Source organism: Cherax quadricarinatus, chromosome 78, assembly GCF_038502225.1.
Source record: "Cherax quadricarinatus isolate ZL_2023a chromosome 78, ASM3850222v1, whole genome shotgun sequence".
Taxonomy (NCBI): Eukaryota; Metazoa; Arthropoda; class Malacostraca; order Decapoda; family Parastacidae; genus Cherax; species Cherax quadricarinatus.
In genome coordinates, this window is record NC_091369.1 from 1,164,104 (window position 1) to 1,186,569 (window position 22,466).

Sequence of the window (22,466 nt, forward strand, 5' to 3'; positions counted from 1 at the left end):
AAGAAAAACAGTGTCTCATCACTCATTAATTCTCTTCAATAAAGGTAAGTGTCATTTTATTTATATAGTTATTGTGCATGTCTCATTGTTTTCATGAAAAAAAAAAATCTAATATTTTTAACTGTCTGGAATGGATTAATTGGATTTCCATTATTTCTTATGGGGAAAATTAATTTGGCTAATGATAATTTCGTCTAATGATGAGCTCTCAGGAACGGATTAATATCGTTAGCCAATGGTCCACTGTATTAACTAAACACTTACTGACGTTAGTTGTACCTTGGAGACAGATGGGACTCTAAGCACAATGGGTCACAGCTGGGTCACAGCACTGTACTTCCTTTGATGCCCCCTCACTCTCACAGTCACATAAGTTGGACCTAAAGATATGTGAACAATTATTTAATTTAAACAAGTAACACTAGTAATGTATGGTTCCGAACTGTATTGTAATATTAATGACTAGACTTACTAATTAGTGGTTTGGTCCACAAATTATACACTTTTCTTTCTTTCGACGCACTAGCCGTATCCCACCAAGGCGGGGTGGCCAAAAAGGATAAATAAAAGTTTCTTCTCTTACATTTAGTAATACAGTGTATACAGGAGAAGGGGTTACTAGCCCCTTGCTCCGAAATTATACACATTATACACATATATATAGCAGAACTAAATTACATGCATAAATTTAATAAACACACTTACCACAAATCTTCCTTGGGTCACATATTAAAATTGGTAGATCACATCCAAACACCTCCAATAGCTAACAGAAAATTGGCCAACTCTGTAAACTATTGAAAGTATATGGAAGTGTACATTACAAATGTTGAGCTGCTCAGACGATTCAGCATCTCCTTAATTTCCACAATTCCATCTATATTATAGCTGTCCCCGAGGAAATTCGACCATTTACAGACAGCAACACACGACGTTTAATTATTTGCCATCCAATTTACCCGTTACAGCCATTTTCAACCTTGATTACACAATTTATCACCATTATTACGTACAACCAATGTTACTCCGCTATTTCTTTCGCATCTCACCCTATGCAGCTCCCTGCAGTGCTGGTTAACCCCCCCCCGTGAAACTCGAAATTTCTCGAAAGTCAAACCAACACTACATATTAATGAACATTTATTGTATTTAATTTTTTCTACTCTAAATTCAGGAAAATTGTAAAATTTTCTACAGCATCTGTACCTTCTGATATTAATGAAGAAGCTTATTTTCCAAGATTAGGATTAGTTTGCTCAAAATGCATTACATATTAGTGGCTTTCTTTTGTGGCTAACAATAACTTATTACATGTAAACAACATTATCTGTATACTGCATAAAAGAAATAAAAACTTGAATTTTAAGATTTTACACTGTCTAGGAGATTGAATAAAACAGGTTGTGTTGTACTGCAAGTGGTAAAAAGCCAATAGTTATGCAGTGCAATCCATACTTAAAAATAATTTTGATAAAACTTAAGGTTAGATTACAAAAATGCTTAGTGTAACATAATTAAATTGTATGAAGATAAGATAAGCAAGTTAAATGATCATTTAAGTAATAAAACTTAGATTACAAAACAGCAAAGCCAAAATGAAAAGACAGTAAGATAAAATAGAAAAACTTTTGGGAGAAGAAAACCATTAATATGAATGCTAAATGGAAAATTGATATTTATAATCAGGTTAAAATAGACATATCTGCCATTTATAATCAGGTTAAAATAGACATATCTGCCATTTATAATCAGGTTAAAATAGACACTTGATATATATAATCACTTATTGTAAATCACATTAAGTTCAGGAGATACTCTTTGACAATATGTTGGTCATGGTTTAAGGTGTCCCAATAATTTAATAAGACCTATCGAAAACCCATAAAACAGACTGGGGGAGGGGGGTAGGGAGCCTTATCCATCCTCAGGAAAATTGGCAAACATGTAATATTTCTGTTAATCTGAGCCCAATTTCAACCTACTTCCAGTCCTGAAACCAACCACAATCCTCTTTCAGTAATAAGTCTTGCATTCTATAAAATGATACCAAGAAACAGCCAATAAAACCATAAAAAATATCTGAGAGAACACCTCAAATTTGCTATTTTAAACCAAACATAAGATCAGAGTTCTACTTGTCCTATCATGCACCCCATAGGAGCAGGATTTTTTTTTTTTATACTGTGAAAACTCACCACAGACCCATTCTCTCATACCCAGGGAAAATTTTACTGCTCACAGCTTATCTGAGTGAGCTGAGCTCATGATACATCTTCATGAAAGACCCTGGCATTAATAATATAGTTCTATGTGACAGCCACTCAAAGAGTAAATGAATTTTTGAAGTATGCATAATATACTGAACTTTCATTTGTCATTTTTAAATTTTTACTTCACTCACTTGGGGCTGAATCTCCCCACACCTTAAGCCAATAATAACCCAACAAAAAGCCGCAGTAAGAATAATCACTAAATTCCATCCCTGGCAACACCCCCCCCCCACTCTTCACAGATCTAAACTTACTCCCTGTTCAGAACATCCACACTTACTACTGTGCAATCTATATCTACAGGACCTTAAATTCCAATATTAACCTTGACCTAAAATGCTTTCTTGATAGTTGTGACAGGATCCACAGGCATAACACCAGACACAAACATCTCTATGACATTCCCCGTGTTTGACTAAACCTTGACAAAAATTCAATGTATTTCAAAGGACCTAAAATCTGGAACACCCTACCTGAAAACTCTAGAACTGCAGACACATTCATCACTTTCAAAACTACAGTTAGAAAACATCTTATCTCCCTGATCCACCCTGACAACTAACTACATGATAACCACCTGGTGGTTCACAATTACACTCACTCACCCACTGACTATAAACCCAGAAATACTAATCTTAAAATAATAAATCCTAACTAGTCATAAGTTAGCATTCACATTGCTAAACTCACAAATTATGATGTAGTCACTTAGCCTTAATACCATAATCTGTAAGGATTTAATGTTAAGATTTAATCTAAGTCTGCTCGAAATGCCTAGCCATGCTAGGTGTGCTAGTGGCCCCCTCAATTCAAAGTTTATTTTCTATAAGGATTACAATGCTGAGTTTACAGAATTTGGTTATTGTGTGGTTTACATGCAGTAAAATAATGATTACAGAGTGTACCACTAGAACACCTAGCATGGCTAGGCATTTCGGGCAGACTTAGTTTAATTCTTAATTTTAAAATATTACAAATTATGAGGTAAGTTGGTATTATGGCTAAGTGACTAAATACTAGTTTGTGAGTTTAGCAATGTGAATGCTTTTGTTTTGGCACAGTACATAGCTTCAGTATTGGAGTATCACAGGATTCATTATTTTAAGATTGAGATTAATATTTCTGTTTATGGTCAAATGGGTGAGTGAGTGTAAGTGTGAACCACCAGGTGGTATTCGTGTAGTTAGTTGACGGGGTGTATCAGGGAGATAAGATGTTTTCTAATGGTAGTTTTGAAGGTGATGAATGTGTCTGCAGTTCTCGAGTTCTCAGGTAGGGTGTTCCAGATTTTAGGGCCTTTGACATACATTGAATTTTTGTAAAGGTTTAGTATTTTAGTAGTTTAGTATTTTATAACATGTAAACCACACAATACCCAAAACCTGTAAACCCCACATTGTAACCCTTATAGAGAATAAACTTGAATTGAATTGAATTGAATTGCCAAACACTGGTTGATCAAGCCATATTCTCCTTCACCTGGCCTTCTAGGCCAGTACTTGAAGTGAACAAATACTACAAAGATCTATGCTGTATAGCCCTTGTGGCTTAGCGCTTCTTTTTTATTATAATAATAACTACAAAGATATAACAAGGACCCCAGTGAAAATAAGTCACTGTCTGAATTTTTTGGGGTTATCCTACCTAGACAATCTACACACATACTGCTGTGTATAATAATTTATGTAACTGTATTTATATGTACCCATACATGAATAAACTTACGTACTTACTTACAAGAACCCCAATGAAAATACAAGGGCCCCGGTGGAAATACAAGAACCCCAATGGAAATAAAGGGACCCCAATGGAAACAAATCACTTCGATTTTTTCGGTTATTCTAGGAAATTTACACTATGTATAATAATTGTCCTTTTGTATACCTGTACATAAATAAACTTACTTATTTCCAAATGCAAACTGATACAGTACAATACAGCTCTATTTCTTTTCTGCAATATACAGTACACATAATACTCTTAAGCACAAAAAAAACCACTAAGATGCAGTGCATAAAATCTATAGCTTAATATGATGCTAAACTGCACTGCAAAATGCAAATAAAATAGATATCTAGGAAAAATGTTTGTGGAAAAGGCAAAGTAGAAACATGTAAGGTATTTTGAGGGCTTTTAAAAAATTAACAAGTCAAAATGAACTGTTAAATAAATTGAATTTATTCATATTTAAAAACTGATACCATATTATAGTACAAAGTTATTTTTTATGGATTTAATATAGATCTACAGCACATGTAGAGTATTTTCTGAAACCCATAATATTCATAGTATTCCGTAGTAGTTATGTAATGATGCTGATCCCAATGTTCTTTTAATCTGAAACCTTCCCAGACATTATCAAAAGAATGAAGACAACTCAAATCAACAAAAATGGTGATTAAGATAAGAGAAGATTTCGTTCGGATTTTTAACCCCAGAGGGTTAGCCACCCAGGATAACCCAAGAAAGTCAGTGCATCATCGAGGACTAACTTATTTCCATTGGGGTTCACAATCTTGTCCCCAGGATGCGACCCACACCAGTCGACTAACACCCAGGTACCTATTTGCTGCTAGGTGAACAGGACAATAGGTGTAAGAGGACAATAGGTGTAAGGAAATGTGTCGAAATGTTTCCACCCGCCAGAAATCGAACCCGGGCCCTCTGTGTGTGAAGCGGGAGCTTTAGCCACCAGGCCACTGGGCCTGTAGAATTTGTAGATTTCCTGAGTAAGGTATATCTTAAATGACAAACTCTGAAGCAATGTCACTGGAGAGAGAACTTTGGGTAGCTTTAAATATAAGTGGATGAGTACATGAATAGGCATAGTTGGGTGTGAAATGGACCTGCCTAGCATGGGCCAATAATTATGTTTATTTTAGCATGATACAATGTTTGTACAAGGTGAATGACATTTGGGTGAACATGCAGAAAGTCACTATATATGCAAAGCATATCGGGCAAACTTAAGACTAACTTAAGATTAATAAGGTAATAACAATTTGAGTAATTTTGTACTTACAGTCATTTGGATGAGTGTAAGTATAAATTCAGGCATTTACTATGAATACATGAGAAATGACTATCCTACTGCAGTGCTCCAGTGTTCTTACATTCTTACTCTTGTGTTCAGTTAAAACTGATTTATACTATTACTGGCCTTAACATAACCGAGTAACCTATTACTCTCTTTTATGATTATACAGAAGACATTTAGTATCTGTTCATGTACAGTGGATATTGCAAAATTGTATTCACCTCTTCTAATATAGTAATACTGATTTTGATTTCCTTTACAATGCGACTTATTTCCATTGGGGTCACGTGTTTTTCTGTTATATCTTCAAAACTTATCAGCACTGCATACCAGTAATAATCACGTGCTTAATATAAACGTTATGGAAACCCAAAACCTGCAGGCTATTCTTTTTCATATTTAAGCTGAATGTACCTTATTTTGAGACAGATTAAAGAAAGGCCCTCAAAGAATGACATCCCGGTTACTTTACTGAACCACCCTAAGTTTAATATTCATTATTTATCACAGCAGAATGCCTGTAATAATCATGTGCTTCATGTAAACATTATGATAACAAAACAAGAAGGCAACCCATAAATAAAATGACCATTTAAGCAGAATAAAGCTTTCTATGGCGCAGCTTGAGGGGAGGACCTCTGGGAGGACGTCCTCATCTTACAGACGTCTGAGGGGGTAGACTTACCTGTCAAGATGGGTGTTTGAGGGTCCTGTCAGCTGTGGCGACAGTCAGGTGTTTGATGGTGGTAGTGATGGTGGTAGTAGTGGTGGTAGTGGTGGTAGTGAGCGCCACCTATGTGTCTAAGAAGAGTAGTATCCTGTCTTCTCTCTCCTCAGTGTTGTGCTGATGCAGCCGGCAAAATGGTGAATTGGTGCTCCTTACAAGACCGTGTTTTAGAAGTCATATTCTCTTATCTGGATGTGTACGACCTGCGCAACTGTTCACTAGTGTGTAAGAACTGGTATAAGTACCTCAACGACGAGAACAATGATGTATGGCGGCTGCACTGTGTTAGAAAATTGGCCGAGGAGGCCCTCAAATCGGACCTCTTATCCTCTGTGCCGACCTATAAGGCCAAATTAAGAGCCTTCTATCACGCGTGGAACCCAAATGATTGCTCTAGGAACATATATGTGAAGCCCAATGGGTTCACTCTACACAGGAACCCTGTGGCCCAGAGCACGGATGGTGCCAGGGGCAAGCTGGGGTTCAGGTCAGGGAGACATGCCTGGGAGGTAGTGTGGGAGGGACCCCTTGGCACTGTGGCAGTCATAGGCATAGCCACCAGGGACGCTGCTGTACAGTGCCCGGGATATGTGGCACTCTTAGGCTCAGATGAACACTCTTGGGGGTGGAATCTGGTAGACAATCACTTGTTACACAATGGAGATTCACAAGGAAATTATCCACAGTTAAATAATGCACCAAAGTATCAGGTATGTTACATGTTCCTTTCAGCCCATTGCTCATTAAATTTCATAATTTAAATTTATTCCTATAAATTCAAAGAATCATTTGCATTACTATATTACTTATGTTACTATCTTAGTGTTTGTTCTTTTATCTTCCTTTATAGTCTCCCTAATATATTAAAACCAGAAGATTTTTGGAAAAAGGTAAAATGAGATTATACTTGAATAATGTTAATTTGTTACATGTGTACACTTGATATTACCTGGAGTCTACCTCCAGGTAGACTCTTCAGGTTAAATGAGGGGTACAGGTTTTGATTTTGACCAACTGCTCATACCCTAATATAAACTAAATGAAATAAGTAAGTTTATTTAGGCACAGGTATACATAGGTACAATTATCATACATAGTGTAAATTACCTAGGATAACCCAAAAAAGTCAGACAGTGACTTATTTCCATTGTAGGGTTAAATGAAACTAGTGATCTGTTATCAGATTGTAATAATAATATATAATAATAAATGGCAACAGTGTACTCGGGCATTACTGTAGTTTACATTTAATAATACACACAACTTATGTACACAACAGAATGAGTATTTCTTGTGCAAGTTGTTATTTTGGGAGATAGTTGCAAAAATACTACATTTATTTGTTTGTGCAGCACGTCTGAGCCAATCAACGCATAGTACTGAGCTATGCCTGGCCAAATGTAGCCATAAAAGCATCTGTCGATGGGAGAGTAAGGCAAATTACATTAGCTTCTTTTAGGCTGGGTTTCGTTAGGTCATATTGCTTTTTTGTTTACCATTGACACAGCAAGAAATAAGTCAACGGTAAAACCAACTTAATATTGTACAGTTCAAACCATAATTAGTGGGCGAAATCTGCCAAGGAGCAATCATCAACTTTTAATATGATGATAATTTAAAAATGCACATTATACAGTTTATGTAAAAAGCAGATACTATAGTTAAGTGTTACTTGAAGAGGGCCTGTAGTTATACCAAAAATATTTTAGCTATTTCTTTACTAGTTAGTATGGGTCATTCATACCAGTATAAATTACCCATACTGTCAGTGTATGATTCACTTATATATTAGTTTATAGCTTTAGAACTAATGTTATTTTTACTGATGAAAATCTGAACAGTCTATTACCTATCACCAACACTAAGAACTGTTACCTGTCCTCAAATTTTTTGCTGACTGAGGTTCCCAAGCTTTTTTACAGGCTAGTATAATTAAGTTCTAGGTGCCAAGATTATTTTCTTTTCCCCAGACTTAGAACCTTACACTCATTCAGGTTGAATCTTTCCCTGTTTTTTTTGACAACAGCATTAACTTCTCTGAATAATTTTGGAGTTCCAGCATTTGTCATGAATTTATTAGTCTACTTATTTTTGTGTCATTAGTAAATGTACTTATGTCACTACTTACTCCTATATCTAGGGCATTTATGCAGATTACAAACAGATATGGGCCCAAACCAGTCCCCTGTTGAATGCCACTTGTGACTAGTGCATACTGTGAATCATACCACTTATGCAAACTGTTGTCTATCAGTCAACCATGCCTCAATATACTAGAAAATTTCTCTAGTACCATCCAAGGCCATGTCCTTCAAATCTCGTGTATGGAACTAGTTTGTCCATTGTTCCTTTTTGTCACTATTTTGGTTTAGTTTCTACCTACACTGTTCATTTTCTTGATATTCATTGGGCTGGAGGGTATGGCCCCATTACTCTAGATTTTTTATTTTTTTTGTATTCCTGATTTCTTTCATTTTTTGTTTATTTTGTGCAATCTCTGTATTTTATTTTTATTCTTATGTAGATCTGGCCTTATTGATATGTCACTAGCTTTGCAGATTTCATATGTCCCCATTTCCAGCATTTCTTCCTTATGTTGGATCCAAGTGGAAGCTAATTGCAAAAACCTGCTCTTGTCTTTCTCATGTGTTCTTTGCCTTTTGCAGTCTTTCTGATTTGTATACTCTGTTTCATTATCTCTCTGCTTTTTATTTTATTTTTTCAAGTGAAGCCATAAATATTGTAATATATTAACTGCATTTTCTGTCACCAGTTTTCTTCAATAGTTTGGGATTGTTTGCATATAATTTTTAATCTGTGTTTTCATGATAGCAGAGGTCATTAATAATATGATTCTTGTCTGGCAAAGCTATACGGTGACATCTAGGTATTTATTTATTTATTTTTTTATTTATTTATTAATTTGAATATGATACAGTGAAGTACAAAGGAATACAGTTATTAAAGTGCAACATGCCAAAGCCCCTTGTATGCAGAGCATTATGGGCAGGCTTAAGGTACAGGGAAAGTTTTCTGCAACTCTTTTGCTAAACAAATGTTTGGCATGACTTATTTCCTCTAGTGGGTCTCGCTCGCCTGTGATGTCATCTCCAGCTGTTATACAATGTATCTACTTCTAGTTCCAGTATACGAGTTTGTCCTCATGCCTTGACTTGAGACTTAGGGGCTGAACACCTATTGCCTTTCCACTCCCATTGTTTCTGATATTAAAATAATTTCTGTATTTGACTGAAGAAGCTTGCTGCACATCATTCATCAACTTGTCAGTTTTGTGTACCTTTAGTATGATAGGTACCTGGGTATTACACAGATAACCTGCACTTAGGAGAGGGAAAGTAATGACGATGTTTTGGTCCAACTTGGACCAATGACAAGTTGCACTGAAGAAAGAAGGAAAGAACTGCTTTAGGTTGTATCTTGGGGGAAGAGATTTAAGAGTCCAGATGGAAATAAGCCAGATAGTCTGATAGTCTGTCATAACTTTACTGGATTATCATGGGTTACTAATCTTCAGAGTTAATACTGCAAACAAAATCTTACTTGATGTTTCTTTTTCACTACTACAGCCAAAAAACAAAAAGCTTTTCTTCTTTGCAAAGTTTCCTTTGATAACTTGGAATTATTTGCAGCTGTCCTCTTTTTCTGTGTATATGATAGTGCATAAAGGTTGTTAATTCCTTTACTTTGTCTGCCTTTTTTTACATGTTCTTCATTTGTTTGACCATTTTCTTATGATTTCTGGTGCGATTACCTTCTAGACAAGGTGCAACAGTTCTGCATAACAATAGCATTCAGTCAAGATGCCATAAACCTTTCCTCTGAGGCATGTACTCCTAAATGATATTACTTACGTCACGTATGCTTGCTATCTTTGGACAGTCAGAAGGGCCAAGCCCAGTACTATATTTTCAGGTGAGCTATTGTTATGAAACACATTAACATGTCACTTGAGAACTGTAGTTTGTCAACTACTAAGGCGGCGGCTCACAGGGTTATCCAGTTACATGGAAAGTGAGTAATCTGTTCCCTGATATTTGGTCAGTGCCAATACTTGACTGAGGCTGGCTACATCAGAAGGTTCTGTGACTAACACAGCATTTCTTTGGCCTTCAAAACACTACAGTGTGTAATATTTACTTGGGCTCCCATGTCTAGGAAAAGTCTGACAGGGTCTTTAAATAATTTAGCTGTAATTATTGAGCCTATTAATCCCTGAAATCTATTGTGTAAGCAGATCATGTGCGTGTCTGCATTATTGTCTTGAGTATTCAGTCCTGCCATCATCCATGTCAGAGATTGCAACTGTAACCCTGTACTTCAGTGTCAGAAAACAGTTTTTGTACTTCATTTAAGGCTTCAGATCTTACTGACTGGTACCAAATATATTTGATGGTTCAAACCTATCTCGGGGTCATATTGGTGGGCATAGTCTCCCCCAAATCATCATGCGATTCTACATTAATGGTGTCCCTTTGATTTGTAACAGGGACAGCAAGAGGAGACTGCACCTGAGGTGGATACTGTCAAGAACCTGTGTTAGCCGAGCTACCGCGAGATTTCCAACTGCAGGCAGGGTACGAACCATTCTTCTGCTTTGAGACATGAAAATCTGCTGTCTGATAACTCATGACAGCAGTGGAGTTTTCCTCAGGAATGACAAGCATACCTATTCTAATTTCCTACAAAACTGAGACCAGTGATTTCTTTGGAGATGCCCGTGCTTACAAAAAATATAGCGATTTCCTGAAGAACTATGATTGCTGGTACTAATGGAGTTTGGTTGAAAAGAGGAACTATTGTTTCAATGTTGATTTGATGCTGGTTGGGACTCTTAGTTTTTTCCATTAAGGTTTATGATGTGGCTTGGACATTCATTTTGATTGACTGTTACAAGATTCATTGATAAAGCTAAACCTAAAGAGTTTGGTTAAGGTCCTAAATTACTACAGGTGTTCCCTGCTTTATACAGTAGATTTGTTTCTCACTTATGGATTCGTTTCTTGCTGATGGCTTATAAAGTGGACTATTATGTAAATTGTAGGGATTTGTTCTGAGATTTTGGAAAATTCCATATTTCTTGGGTGTTATTTACCCCCAAAAAATTTACCACATGCACCATATGGTTTGCATACAGAGAAGAAAGTAATATAAAAAAACAGCCGAGGAAAAAAATAGTTTTCAAAATTCGGTTATGACCCCCGTGCGATACAAGATTGGGAAGAATTCCATTTTTCTTATACTATTCATAAAAAATATATGAGCATACCAGATAGACATCAAATAATAGTAATATCTTTAATTCTACAAGCACATGTACAAGGTATACAGGCCTAGCTGACATCAATGACATACTACTACTATATAGACAGCCCATTGTTAATCAAAACATTTCTGGCAAATTAGGTCAGTTTTTCCCCAGGATGCGAATCACACCAGTCGGCTAACATCCAGGTACCCATTTTACTGATGGGTAAACAGAGACAACAGGTGTAAGGAAACACTCAATGTTTCCACCCTTACCAGGAATTGAACCACGGACCCCCAGTGTGTGAAGCAAAAGAGCTTTGCATACCAGGCCATGGGTCTGTACACCAAAACTGAATGTAGGTAGTCTTTCTTATAAATGTCAGTATAGATCAGTTTAGTGTTATTTAAAGAGAGATTGTCATAAATTCCAGAGTTGCTGGGTTGGGATGATTACATCTGAGCAATAAGAGCACAGTAACCACCCACCAAAAGAGCACAGCAACCACCCTCTAACATAATACAGTAACCACCCACTAAAATAGCACAGCATCCACCCACTAAAATAGCACAGCAGCCACCCAATAACAGCACAGCAACCACCCACTAACATAGCACAGCAACCACCCACTAACAGAGCACAGCAACCACCCACTAACAGAGCACAGCAACCACCCACTAACAGAGCACAGCAACCACCCACTAACAGCACAGCAACCACCCACAAACAGAGCACAGCGACCACCCACTAACAGAGCACAGCAATCACCCACTCAAATAGCACAGCAACCACCCACTAAAATAACACAGCAACCACCCACTAAAATAGCACAGCAACCACCCGCTAAAATAGCACAGCAATTAGCTGCTTTAGTCTTATAGAAGCTAATTTTTACTGCACATATGGAATTGGTAGAAATAGGATCACCTTACATAAGCAAATTTGTACAAAACAAATTTGCATAAGTTAGGGGAATTATACATATACTGTATATTGCCATATAGCATTATTTTTTTGTTTTGGAGATATACACGGTAAACCCTCAATTTAACGAATTAATGAGGGAAGCAGGTGACCAGTAATGGTGATTGAGAAACAGCTACCATTGCAGATATGAGGTGACCAAAATTTGTTTTAGTCACCAATGAGCTTTTCAAAATAGTAAATATAAAATGCAGTGTAAAACATAGTGTTCTCGGTGTGATGCTAAGTTCAACGCAATATCTTCAGACATGCCAGACCAAGTCTAGAGACAGTCTACAATTAATAATGAATTCACCAAAAACCTATACGTGGGACTCTTAGGATGCCTTTTCGGTCCGTCCTAGACCATTGTGATTTGACAGTAGTCCAGGACAGACCAAAACGTTATCCAAGTTCCTCTCCTAAGTGTGGATTTCTGGTGAATTGTTTCAGCCATGGCGTTGTGATGTTTTAGTCGTAAATAATAAACTTTCATTTTCCAAGGTACAGTTGACCCCCGGTTTACGATATTTTTTTCATTCCAGAAGTATGTTCAGGTGCCAGTACTGACCGAATTTGTTCCCATAAGGAATATTGTGAAGTAGATTAGTCCATTTCAGACCCCCAAACATACACGTACAAACGCACTTACATAAATACACTTACATAATTGGTTGCATTGGGAGGTGATCGTTAAGCGGGGGTCCACTGTATTTTGCATTAGGTTTTCGTATGTGGAAAAGCCCATAGTTATGCAAAACATTTTAGGCAGATTAAAGCTAAAACTACTTGACACTGAATACAATAAAGCTAGATTATTTAAATGCTAAGTTTAACATAATTAAGTTGTCTGAAGATAAGTTTATTAAATGCATTGATCATTCTAAGTATAAAACTTTATACTAAACCAACAATATTAATATGATAGGATTATAACACAAAGCAGGATTGACCATTTTACAGTGGACCCCCGGTTATCAGTCGTAATCCGTTCCAGAAGGTCAGCCAGTAACTGAAATGGCCGATAACCAAATTAATATTTCCCATAAGAATTAATGGAAATACAATTAATCCATTCCAAACAAAAATATTCACAAAAAATTTTTTTTTTTAACAATTATGTAAGTATTACATACCTTTATTGAAGGCTAATGCTGGCTTCTGGCAGATAGGGAGGAGGAAAGAGGGAGGAGTTAGTGTTTGGAAGGTGAATCCCTTTCCATAAAGACTTTAGGTAGCAAAGCCTTCTCTGGGGTTACTTCCCTTCTCTGTCTTTTATTGCCACTAGGACCAGCTTGAGAGTCACTGGACCCCTGTCTCGCAAAACAACTGTCCAGAGTTCTCTGTTTCTGGCGTCTCTTTAAGATTTCCCTGAAGTGGGAACATACTTTTCAGCTGCACATTTGTCAGAACTTGCAGCCTCACCATACGTTACAACACTGTGTATGCCACTATGCATCTTAAATCCATCAAACCATCCTTTGCTGGCTCTAAATTCACAAACCGCAGCACTTATTCCAGGCATTTTCTTTGCAAGATCCTCATGCAACTGCTTTGCCTTCTCACAAATGATCAACTCCACAACACTGTCTTCCTTAATCCACAATAATAATAACTTTTCCATCTCTTCCATTATTGGTGGCCTTTCTTTAGTTAGAAAAGTTACTCCTTTTGCAACATTAGCATCTTTGATTTGTTCTTTCTTTGCCAGGATGGATGTAATTGTTGATTTATTCTTGCTGTACATCCTGGCAAGTTCCATCACCTTCATACCATTCTCAAACTATTCTATCACTTCACGCTTAAATTCCATGGTGTTTCTCACTTTCTTTACCACAGGAACTTTACTGGGAACTTTCTTTGGAGCCATCATTACTTATTTCACAGTTGCACTGCAAGAAAAAACACTAAAAACAATGGTAAACAAGCGAAGTGTTTGGATGTATGAGCAGAAGCTTCCTCAGTCACCGATAGACAAAGCCAAACTGAAGCGCAAGCTGCCCCAGCCGGCGGATGAACGCATCCAAAATGGCCAATAACCGGGCGCCGAAAAACACGCCGATAACCAAACCAGTCGATAACCGGGGGTCCACTGTATCTGTAAAATTTGAGGGTTTAGAAATACAACAGAAAAATGCATGAGTAGCAATGCTGATTGACATCTGGATAGGCAGATTTCATTAGGAGCATTTGACATTCGCATTCAGTCTGAAAAAAGATAGTGCGCATATATAAAGCCTTAAATAATAGTAGTACTGTATGTATTTTTTAAAAATATAAAACATTTTATTTAAATTGCACTACTGTACAGCTAATATGTAATATTGCACTATTAATTTTTATTATTGTACTTAAAATTATACATATACTGTACTATAATTAAAAAATGGAATATAAGAAAATATAAAAAAAATCTCAAACCAGTGATATTCTGGCTAAACCAGTGCCAAATTTGTAATTAGCATGCCATAACTATTAAAGACAACTAGAAAAATCTTGTAACATAATAAAAAAATAATTTAATACTGGTTTGTGGTTCTACATTACCTGTGAGGGCATGTCTAATGCCTTTAGCCTCTTTTTGACTTGGATCATTTAATTCTGAGATGAATTTTTTCTGGCTTCAAACTTTCTAATAGTTATGGGTGCTTTGCTTAAGGACAACTCAATGAGATGATACATGTGAACCTTTGAAGAGTGATATATAATTTTGAAAGGGGAATTAGCTTAAGGGATGGCAAGTAAGTAAGTTTATTCAGGTATACACAAATACAGTTACGTAGAATTATCATACATAGCAGCATATGTGTAGAGAACCTAGGATAACCCAAAAAAGTCAGACAGAGTGACTTATTTCCATTGGGGTCCTTTGCTATTATCCTTAGCATTAAAGAAAAGAGAACAGTATCAGTGATAAGAGGAAAAGTACAAAAAAAGATTGCAACAGTCTATTAGCTTGATGAAAAAAAAAATTGAGTGTGAAAAGTATACCTGGAGAGGGTTTCGGGGGTCAACACCCCTGCGGCTCAGTCCGAGATCGGGCCTCGTGGTGGATCAGGGTCTGATCAACCAGACTGTTACTGCTGGCCACATGCAAACTGACATATGAACCACAGCCTGGCTGGTCAAGTACTGACTTTAGGTGTAATTTATTCATGATTGTAACCATGTATAGATTAATGATCACTACACATCACTGATGATCACTACACATCACTGATGATCACTACACATCACTTATGATCACTACACATCACTAATGATCACTACACATCACTAATGATCACTACACATCACTGATGATCACTACACATCACTAATGATCACTACACATCACTAATGATCACTATATGTTACTACACATCACTAATGGTTGCTACACAACACTACACATTGCTAATGAGACATCACTAATGATCACTATACGTTACTACACATCACTAATGATCACTATATGTTACTATGCATCACTAATGATCACTACACATCAGTAACAAAACTACACATCACTAATGATCACTACACATCACTAGTGATCGCTACACATCACTAATGATCACAACACATCACTTATGATTACAACACATCACTTATGATCACTACACATCAGTACACAACACTACACATTACAAATAATCACTACTTATCACTAATGATCACTACACATCACTAATGATCACTACACATCACTAATGATCACAACACATCACTTATGATCACTACACAACTCTACACATCACCAATAATCATTACTTATCACTAATGATCACTACTTATCACTAATGACCACTGCTTATCACCAATGATCACTACATATCACCAATGATCACTACACATCACTACTCATGATTACACATCACTAATGATCACTACTCATCACATCACTAATGATCACTACTACACTATCATACACGTCCCCACATATCACTACCATACACATAACCATACATCACTACCATACACATAACCATACATCACTACCATACATGTCACCATACATCACTACCATACATGTCACCATGTATCACTCCCATACACATCACCATACATCACTACCATATGTCACCATACATCACTACCATACACATCACCATACATGTCACCATACATCACTACAGTACACGTCATACATCACTACAATACACGTCACCATGTATTACTACCATGCACGTCACCATACATGTCACCATCCATCACTACCATACACATCACCATACATCACTACAATACACATCACCATACATCACTACAATACACATCAGCACACCCACCAGTTTTCTTCTTCATACTTGTCACTAGTAAATGGAGATGAATTGCTTTTAGGACTTGGTGAGCTGTTGGAGTGTGAGCAGGGTAATATTTAGTGAAGGGATTCAGGGAAACCAGTTATTATAGATTTAGCCAGACTTGAGTCCTGGAAATGGGAAGTACAATGCCTGCACTTTAAAAGGAGGGGTCTGGGATATTGACAGTTTGGAGGGACTTCTAAACTGTCGTATCTGAACGCCTCTGCAATGACAGTGATTATGTATGAGTGAGGTGAAAGTGTTGAATGATGATGAAAGTATTTTCTTTTTGGGTCACCCTGCCTCGGTGGGAGACTGCAAACTTGTTGAAAAAAAATATATATGTATTGCTAACAACTTCATCATAATGACTGCCATTTGTGTTGTACTCATCATTATTATCTTTCACTACCCTCATCACTACTATGCCTCACCATACTTACCAATATTATCATCATTATTTTTAAAGCACTTAAGCTGGACTATTCGCAGACTCCAGTATATAATTATTATACTATCACCTCAACTAAAATCAGTCCTTTCACTTAAAAAAATAATATTACCTTCTTTAAAATTTTAAAAAATAAGCTTTAAAGTTTATGATTTTTTTTTTTTTTCCAACAAGTCGGCCGTCTCCCACCGAGGCAGGGTGACCCAAAAAAAAAGAAAGAAAATTCCCAAAAAGAAAATACTTTCATCATCATTCAACACTTTCACCACACTCGCACATTATCACTGTTTTTGCAGAGGTGCTCAGAATACAACAGTTTAGAAGCATACACATATAAAGATACACAACATATCCCTCCAAACTGCCAATATCCCAAATCCCTCCTTAAAAGTGCAGGCATTGTACTTCCCATTTCCAGGACTCAAGTCCGACTATATGAAAATAACCGGTTTCCCTGAATCCCTTCACTAAATATTACCCTGCTCACACTCCAACAGATCGTCAGGTCCCAAGTACCATTCATCTCCATTCACTCCTATCTAACACGCTCACGCACGCTTGCTGGAAGTCCAAGCCCCTTGCCCACAAAACCTCCTTTACCCCCTCTCTCCAACCCTTTCGAGGACGACCCCTACCCCGCCTTCCTTCCCCTATAGATTTATATGCTTTCCATGTCATTCTACTTTGATCCATTCTCTCTAAATGACCAAACCACCTCAACAACCCCTCTTCTGCCCTCTGACTAATACTTTTATTAACTCCACACCTTTTCCTAATTTCCACACTCCGAACTTTCTGCATAATATTTACATCACACATTGCCCTTAAACAAGACATCTCCACTGCCTCCAACCATCTCCTCGCTGCTGCATTTACCACCCAAGCTTCACACCCATATGAGTGTTGGTACTACTATACTTTCATACATTCCCTTCTTTGCCTCCATAGATAACGTTTTTTGACTCCACATATACCTCAACGCACCACTCACCTTTTTTCCCTCATCAATTCTATGATTAACCTCATCCTTCATAAATCCATCCGCCGACACGTCAACTCCCAAGTATCTGAAAACATTCACTTCTTCCATACTACTCCTCCCCAATTTGATATCCAATTTTTCTTTATCTAAATCATTTGACACCCTCATCACCTTACTCTTTTCTATGTTCACTTTCAACTTTCTACCTTTACACACATTCCCAAACTCATCCACTAACCTTTGCAATTTTTCTTTAGAATCTCCCATAAGCACAGTATCATCAGCAAAAAGTAACTGTGTCAATTCCCATTTTGAATTTGATTCCCCAAAATTTAATCCCACCCCTCTCCCGAACACCCTAGCATTTACTTCCTTTACAACCCCATCTATAAATATATTAAACAACCATGGTGACATTACACATCCCTGTCTAAGACCTACTTTTACCGGGAAGTAGTCTCCCTCTCTTCTACACACCCTAACCTGAGCCTCACTATCCTCATAAAAACTCTTTACAGCATTTAATAACTTACCACCTCTGTTTCTTCCTTAACATTTAAAAGTTCCTCAAAATATTCTCGCCATCTACCTAATACCTCCATCTCCCCATCTACTAACTCCCCTACTCTGTTTTTAACTGACAAATCCATACTTTCCCTAGGCTTTCTTAACTTGTTTAACTCACTCCAAAATTTTTTCTTATTTTCATTAAAATTTCTTGACAGTGCCTCTCCCACTCTATCATCTGCTCTCCTTTTGCACTCTCTCACCACTCTCTTTACCTTTCTTTTACTCTCCATATACTCTGCTCTTCTTATAACACTTCTGCTTTGTAAAAACCTCTCATAAGCTACCTTTTTCTCTTTTATCACACCCTTTACTTCATCATTCCACCAATCACTCCTCTTTCCTCCTGCCCCCACTCGCCTATAACCACACACTTCTGCCCCACATTCTCATACTGCATTTTTAAAACTATTCCAACCCTCTTCAACCTCCCCCCCCCCCCCACTACTCATCTTTGCACTAGCCCACCTTTCTGCCAATAGTCGCTTATATCTCACCCGAACTTCCTCCTCCCTTAGTTTATACACTTTCACCTCCCTCTTACTTGTTGTTGCCACCTTCCTCTTTTCCCATCTACCTCTTACTCTAACTGTAGCTACAACTAAATAATGATCCGATATATCAGTTGCCCCTCTATAAACATGTACATCCTGGAGCCTACCCATCAACCTTTTATCCACCAATACATAATCTAATAAACTACTTTCATTACGTGCTACATCATACCTTGTATATTTATTTATCCTCTTTTTCATAAAATATGTATTACTTATTACCAAATCTCTTTCTGCACATAGCTCAATTAAAGGTTCCCCATTTACATTTACCCCTGGCACCCCAAATTTACCTACTACTCCCTCCATAACATTTTTACCCACTTTAGCATTGAAATCCCCAACCACCATTACTCTCACACTTGATTCAAAACTCCCCACGCATTCACTCAACATTTCCCAAAATCTCTCTCTCTCTCTACACTTCTCTCTTCTCCAGGTGCATACACGCTTATTATAACCCACTTTTCACATCCAATCTTTATTTTACTCCACACAATCCTTGAATTAATACATTTATAATCCCTCTTTTCCTGCCATAGCTTATCCTTCAACATTATTGCTACTCCTTCTTTAGCTCTAACTCTATTTGAAACCCCTGACCTAATCCCATTTATTCCTCTCCACTGAAACTCTCCCACCCCCTTCAGCTTTGTTTCACTTAAAGCCAGGACATCCAGCTTCTTCTCATTCATAACATCCACAATCATCTCTTTCTTATCATCTGCACAACATCCACGCACATTCAGACTTCTCACTTTGACAATTTTCTTCTTCTTATTCTTTTTAGTAATCTTTACAGGAAAAGGGGTTACTAGCCCATTGTTCCCGGCATTTTAGTTGACTTTTACAACACACATGGCTTACGGAGGAAAGATTCTTATTCCACTTCCCCATGGATATAAAAGGAAAAGTAATAAGACCAAGAACTATTAAGATAAAATCAAAGAAAACTCAGATGAGTGTGTATATATAAATGTGTACATGTATGTGACCTAAGTGTAAGTAGAAGTAGCAAGACATACCTGTAATCTTGCAGATTTATGAGACAGACAAAAGACATCAGCAATCCTACCATCATGTATAACAATCACAGGCTTTCGTTTTACACTCACTTGGCAGGACGGTAGTACCTCCCTGGGTGGTTGCTGTCTACCAACCTACTACATGTATGAAAATATCCTCATATATATGGTAGTCCTCTTCAGTGGATGTAGTTCTTGCTTGGTCACTATGAGTGATGGCATCCCTGAATGTCCTGAACTATTGGTTCAGTGAAGGAGAGCATCTAGGTCAAAATCATATTCTTGGGTTTCCTGTACAGACTCTGGCTTTGTCTCCAAGAGGCAGGTGGAGCTGTTTCTTGTACAGGTTGTGGTGGTTTATCAGAGAAGAGAAGCCCATCAATGAAGGCCTCCTGTTCTCACTGCTCTTCTGACTCGGCTGCAGCTCCAGTAGAAACTGTAAAGTTGTTTATGTAATACATAACTTATAAGAGAATCAAGTTCATTATTATCATTAGTAGTTTCCAGACTTGTGACCTTGTTAGTTTCCTCTGCTGCTAAGGTAATTTAGATGCTTGCTATTCCTGGCACATTGTCAGATGGTTTACTCTTGAAATGCATACGACTTGAGCTGACCTTGGCTATCTCTTCTTCCTCTGCCTAGAACTGCCTTTTGACTTCTTTTATTTTTTTTTCATTTCTTTTTGGCTTTCCACTTGATAATAGTCCAGGACAGACTGAAATGTCGTATACTGTACACTACTGTTCGTACATTTCCAGTGTGCGGATTAAATGTGAATAACACATATTGTGTGGTATGCAGTTATGCAGAGATACAATATGTAGTATTTTAAGGAATCCTGGAGAGAATATACGATATAGCATGCACAAAATAATTGTGTATAATAATAATAATATCTTTATTTCTGATAGTACATGTACAAGGTATACAGGCCTAGCTGACATCAGTGACATACTGCTACGTATATAGCAAGCCCCGTGTTATGCAGAACATTTTGGGTGAATTAGGTCAGTTTTGTCCCCAGGATGCAACCCACACCAGTCGACTAACACCCAGGTACCCATTTTACTGATGGGTGAAGAGGGACAACAGGTGTAAGGAAACACGTCCAATGTTTGCACCCTTGCCGGGAATCGATCCACAGACCCTCAGTGTGTGAAGCAAGTGCTTTCCCTACCAGGCCATGGGCCACACTATACAAAGCAGATACACTAGTGATTATCATACACTTTTAAATAATATAATACAGTGATCCCTGTTTAACAACCATTTGCTTAACATAAATTTGCTTAGCAACAAGGATAAGCAGAGGAGAATTTTGCTTAGCAACCATATGTACCATATATGCAACCTCTTAGAGTGGGTCATTCCAAGTAAGTCGAGAGACCATACTGCTTCCTGGATGAATAAATGAACATAGCCTTTGTTATTGTTTAGGATCCAGAGAGGCAATATGTTTTACTTTTTTTGTTACAGCTTTAGGTCTGTATGTTTTATCTTGGACAAGAATTCCAAAAGAACATCAAGTGGTAAGGATTGCAGTGATGCAAAAGTCAGGAGCATTATTTTTTAGACACTAAATTGGATATTTTATATTGGGTTGATTCTTGTGAAAAACCAAGAGGCATTGTAAAACTTTTTGATCACCCCAAATCCAGGGTGTAAACTATCGTAAAAAAACCTGAGATAGTTACAGAGTGATGAGCATGTGAATCCTGTCTCTAATGTGAAAGTTACATGCACTTGAAGTAAGCTGTTGAAGACTTGAAAAGACTTCTCAGTTGTATGGATTAAGCATAAGACCTGATGCATGCTGTTTTAATCATTCAGATGAGGACTAGGCATTTGAGGATATGAAAGAAAACAAAGATGAGGATGCAGAATAATTTAATTTCATTTTACTAAGTAGCAGTATAATAGATTTAAAGGTGCAGCAGTCTGCATATCACAGTGTTTTCATAAATCCCTTGGATAATAATGTACTGCTAAAACTCACAGATGAAGATGTATAGATAAAACTTGTAGAGAAGAATGCATTGATAAACCTCATAGATAATGATGCATTATAATATTTGTAGATGATGTATTGCTAAATTGAGGATGATAGCTACATATTTCAGCAAGTCCTCACTGCTGATGAACTTGAGTTGTACTGGAAGTGAATGCCATCAAGAACCTTCATATGAAGAGATGAGAAGAGTGCTCTAGGTGTTCATGATAAGCAAAGACAACCTTTCTTCTGGGGGTTAATGCAGCAAACATTTAAAGCTAAAGCTTCTGTTATTGTACCATTCTGAAATGTCAGGAACTATAAAGAACTTTCACCCTGTCTTACAC

General features: G+C 37.2%; 1 protein-coding gene across 2 annotated transcripts in view; it reads left to right on the top strand.

Annotated features, from left to right (window-relative positions):
* Positions 1–6,102: 6,102 nt before the first annotated feature.
* The window catches only part of Fsn (F-box synaptic protein), a 40,656-nt gene continuing 24,292 nt past the window's right edge, over positions 6,103–22,466 (top strand). For both annotated transcript variants that reach the window (XM_053795251.1, XM_053795252.1), the window contains exon 1: positions 6,103–6,744. In XM_053795251.1, coding sequence (XP_053651226.1) covers positions 6,103–6,744 — 642 coding nt within the window. The remainder of the gene's footprint in view (positions 6,745–22,466) is intronic.